The sequence below is a fragment of the Vigna radiata genome, unplaced genomic scaffold, assembly GCF_000741045.1.
Source record: "Vigna radiata var. radiata cultivar VC1973A unplaced genomic scaffold, Vradiata_ver6 scaffold_100, whole genome shotgun sequence".
NCBI classification, from domain to species: Eukaryota; Viridiplantae; Streptophyta; class Magnoliopsida; order Fabales; family Fabaceae; genus Vigna; species Vigna radiata.
This window is the reverse complement of record NW_014544133.1, coordinates 759,728-764,269: the sequence shown is the minus strand read 5'-3', so window position 1 is coordinate 764,269 and position 4,542 is coordinate 759,728. Positions and strand designations below refer to the sequence as shown.

The 4,542-nt window shown below is 37.0% G+C and overlaps 1 protein-coding gene across 2 annotated transcripts; it reads right to left on the bottom strand.

Moving 5' to 3' along the window:
- Positions 1 to 1,613: 1,613 nt before the first annotated feature.
- LOC106755322 (UDP-glucose 6-dehydrogenase 4) lies at positions 1,614 to 4,176 on the bottom strand. Of its 2 annotated transcripts, XM_014637460.2 has the most exons (3): positions 4,105 to 4,176; positions 3,968 to 3,992; positions 1,614 to 3,344 (listed from the first exon to the last, which is right to left on the bottom strand). In XM_014637460.2, exon 3 carries the CDS (start codon positions 3,321 to 3,323, stop codon positions 1,881 to 1,883), a length of 1,443 nt encoding a protein of 480 aa, XP_014492946.1. In that variant the 5' UTR covers positions 3,324 to 3,344; positions 3,968 to 3,992; positions 4,105 to 4,176; the 3' UTR covers positions 1,614 to 1,880. The 2 variants fall into 2 exon arrangements, with proteins under 2 accessions (XP_014492946.1, XP_014492945.1); XM_014637459.2 differs by lacking the exon at positions 4,105 to 4,176 and having other exon boundaries at positions 3,968 to 4,104.
- Positions 4,177 to 4,542: the final 366 nt, after the last annotated feature.

The window sequence follows — 4,542 nt, the reverse complement described above, 5'->3', positions numbered from 1 at the left end:
TTTGTCTTGAACATCATCAATTCCATGCTCCACCAAGCTCCAATACTCCTTAGAACGTAAGAAGTTTTCCATTAACTTCGCCCAATGGTCATAATGACCATCAAATTTTGGAATAGCAGTCTGGACATATTTTCCGTTTTCTGCCATCTTGAGGTGCACTTTCAAGTTTTCCCAAAAACTCACAGTGTATCACTCTTCCCAATCCAACTCTCTAGTGTTTCTCTCTCTCACTCACGTGTGACTTTTTCTTGGTTCAGGCCCCCGTGAAGGAGCTCTGATACCAAATTGTGAACACAATAAAGGTAGAAAACGTTTTCTGAATGTAATCTCTTGATGTGTTATTATTGCATTTGATTACACTCCTTTTATAATAATAAAAGAAAGTAACTGCTATTTCCCACTCTCCTAAATGAGTGGGATATCTCCTACCAGATCTCTGTTCCTAAAAATCAGCTACCCAATCTCCTAATAATAGGTCCGCATAAGACCTTTTAATTTAACTACATAAATAAAGGATTTTAATCTTTATTCAAACTAAATAAAACAACGTGAAATAAAACCTGACAAGTAGCTAATATTCTTATCATTTCTCTATTTAATGAACTAAAGGATGCCCTCACTGAAACATGGTATATCCTCTTTTTCTCATTTCTTTTCCCCTATTCAAACAAAAAGTGATGTATAAAAACGTGATATAGCATAAATTATGAAACTAAATACAACACCTTTATAAATAATAAAAGTTTAGTAAGACAATTAAAACGTTTTGAAATATTAACATCGCAATAGAAGTTTATATACACAATTAATTATTTTTATAATTCCTCCGTATATGATTAGTTATAATACTCCTCTGTCTCTTACCTACAATCGTTCTCAAAAATTTCTTAATAGAAAATCACAAAAAATATACAATATGCTAAAACTATATTTTTCATTGTTTAAAATACCACTAAATATTCTCTCAATCACATTTTTCTCTTCATCTCTTTCTAAATTAATTTATCTAAATACGCATGTAACACTTACTTTCCAAAATAGTATTTAATGCAAATAATAGTATTTAATGCAAATAAAGGCTTAAGTAAAATAGGCCTAAGTGAAAGGAAAATAAGTACAAATAAATCAAATTTTCAAATTTAAATTAAAGAAAAATAAAAGGAAACATTTAAAATTGTATTCCTAAAAATCAAACTCTCTCACAATCAAATAAAAAAAAATCATTTTCCTTAGTATTTATTTTAGACCAAAACAAAAAGAATGCCATATATTTTAAGAGCCACGAGGACTGTGCAAATAACGAAACATGGTCTAGAAGAAATAAAACGACAAAATAAATTTTTGTGGGTGTAATAAAAAATGAAAAGCATCAGAAGATTTTCTATGGAAGTTGATGGATGTGAAAAAAAAGGGTACAGTACATTAAAAGTGACAACATTCCTCAATCATAAGCCCTCACGCAACACGTGGTCTATTAATAATTAATAAATAATTTAGCTTTTCATACTTTATAGAGATTCCCCTGTCTGTTGCTGCCAACAACAAAAGCAAGAACTAGACAACGTTTATCATTTCTTGATTGTTAGCAGAGTAAGAAACTGAAGCCTTGTTAATTCACAGATGAAAACCAATAATATCCGTTGTATAAAAATTCCTCAGTACTTGTTTATTACAATAAACCAGGTCAACAAATAAGGAATTTTAGCGAGCTAAAGACAATGATACTTATGCGATTAAGCTCTCTAATTTGGTGTAAAACCTGATCAAATAAAAGTAACATAAAAGAAAAACGGTAACAGAAATCTAAACTATATGATTTGCATGATGACAGCATATCAGGAAGATGAGGCAACCACTCTGAAAGAACTGTACTTTTTCCTTTAAGCCACTGCAGGCATGTCCTTCAGCCATGAATCTAGAGGTTTGCCAATGGAGTAAACAATGAAACCGATTTCCCTGAGCTTGTTCACATCCACAACATTTCGGCCATCAAAAACGAAAGCAGGCTTCTGCATTGAGTCAAAAACCTTTTTGTAATCAAGGTTCTTGAACTCATCCCACTCGGTCAAGATGCAGATACCATGTGCGTCCTTGATTGCCTCATAGGCATCCCAAACCACAGATACTTGTTTGTTGGAAGTGGGGCTAAGTGGTTGAAGATGAGCAGGGTGATCCCAATCAAACTTTTTCATGGCCAAATCCCTCGTGATTTGGTCCTCAGAAACCTGAGGATCATATATGCTCAATTTGGCCTTGTCTCCCAATAGGCCCTTGCACACATCAATGGCAGGGGTCTCCCTAGTGTCACCAGTGTCCTTCTTGAAAGCAAAACCCAGAACAGCAATTTTCTTCCCTGAAACTGTGTTGAACATAGAAGAAACCACACGGTTCACAAACCGGTTTTTCTGGTAGTCATTCACCTTAATGACCTGTTTCCAGTAGTTAGCCACCTCAGGGAGGCCATTGCACTCACAGATATACACCAAGTTCAATATGTCCTTCTGAAAGCAAGATCCACCAAAACCAACACTGGCATTCAGGAACTTTGGTCCAATTCTTGAGTCTGTGCCAATTGAGTGAGACACCTGTGAGACATCAGCACCAGTTGCTTCACAAAGTGCAGACATGGCATTCACAGAGGAGATCCTCTGGGCCAGAAAAGCATTGGCTGCAAGCTTTGAGAGTTCAGCAGACCACAAATTGGTGCAAAGGATTCTATCCACAGGAACCCAATGTGCATATACATCTCTCAGAGCATGAATAGCCTTTTGACCTTCTGGGGTTTCCCTGCCTCCAATAAGGACTCTATCTGGATTAAACAAGTCTGCTATTGCAGTACCCTCAGCAAGAAACTCAGGGTTTGACAGAATTGTGAAATTGATTCCTTTCCTGTTGTGAGTCAGTATCCTCTCAATTGCCTCAGCCGTTTTCACAGGCACAGTTGATTTTTCGACCACAATCTTGTCTGTTTTGGAAACATCAGCAATCATCCTAGCAGCACTCTCCCAATATGTGAGATCAGCTGCCTTGCCAGCTCCAAGCCCCTGAGTTTTTGTCGGCGTGTTCACCGAAACAAAGACAATGTTCGCCTCAGCAACATGCTTCTCCACATCAGTGCTGAAGAAGAGGTTCTTCCCCCTGCACTTTTTCACCACATCATCAAGCCCAGGCTCATATATGGGAAGGTGATCGCTGTTCCACGCATTGATTCGTGGAGCGGCGATATCCACCACCACCACCTCGATCTCAGGACACTTCAGGGCAATCACAGCCATGGTTGGCCCACCAACATAACCAGCTCCGATGCAGCAAATTTTCACCATTTCTTATTCTTATCTAACAGCCTGCGTAACAAAAACACCCAATGCTCCAGACTCAAAATAACGCACAAACAATGCAAATTCCAAACTCACTCCCAAAATGTCCTTCATCACAACTCAACAAGATAAAACCAAACAAATCAAGACCCAAAGCAGCGGATAATTGAAAAGACCATACGACAAAACTCGCCCAACAACAACATCATTTCCAAGAGAATGCTACGCAGTTACGAAAATAACCACAGGAAGAACAAGATCCACAATTCCCAAGCAAAGCAAACACAGAAAGACAAACAGATCCAGAGGCAGAAACAACTTCAGATACATAAATGCAAACTGTTAAACACAAATAATCGAAACGCTCAGCTGATAAACACATGCACACACTAAAACATCACAAAAATATACCAAACAAGAGACAAATGTTTAATCCGAATCCCCACATAACGAAAATTCAGGCACCAGATCTAACTACAGAATTCACACGGAACCAGGCAAACCGACAGATCCAGTGATCTTCCAACCCACCCATGCAAAAGAATAAGACCCAGAAGTCGAAATCGAAAGACAAGAAGGAAAAGAAAGTGAGTTGCAGGCAAGATAAGGAAAATAATGAAAGGGAGTAACAATGGAAGAATGGAATTTACCTTGAATGAAGAATGAAAGAGAGATCTAAAGAGAAAGAAAGAAGAATTAATAAGAGATGAGGGAGGGAATGAGCGGAATGAAGAGGTGTGAGAGAATTTATATAGAGAAAATGAAGAGAGAGAGTTGAAGATCTAACCCCGTCCCGTTCCGTAGACCATAGTTTTTCCGTGACAAAAGCATTACATTACCACCGCCACTCCTATTGTCCCACGTTTTCGCTTTTCACTCCTTTTCTGCCTCTTCTCTTCTTACCCGCTAATTTTTCCATTTTCTTAATTAATTAATACTCTCTCTTCTCCGCAAATTCTTCTTTAACTTCTATCCATTTCACTTTAGTTAATACCATTTTCTCTACTACTACCATCTAACAAACTCTTTCCTTCTTACAAACAAATCTTCCTTTCTTTCACAAATATCAAATTTATGTTCGACAATAATTGGATATTCTATCTTACAGTTCAAATACTTCAACGTTTAAGTTAAGCGTAGTTTAATGAATTGTTTATAGTATTTAAGATCTAGTCGAATGTATATAATTTTTGGCCTTGAGTTTATATTTATAAGTTATCTCATA

What these genes read in the sequence shown, in the direction of transcription:
- LOC106755322 (XM_014637460.2), bottom strand. Translation starts at nt 3,323, where the DNA reads ATGGTGAAAATTTGCTGCATCGGAGCTGGTTATGTTGGTGGGCCAACC.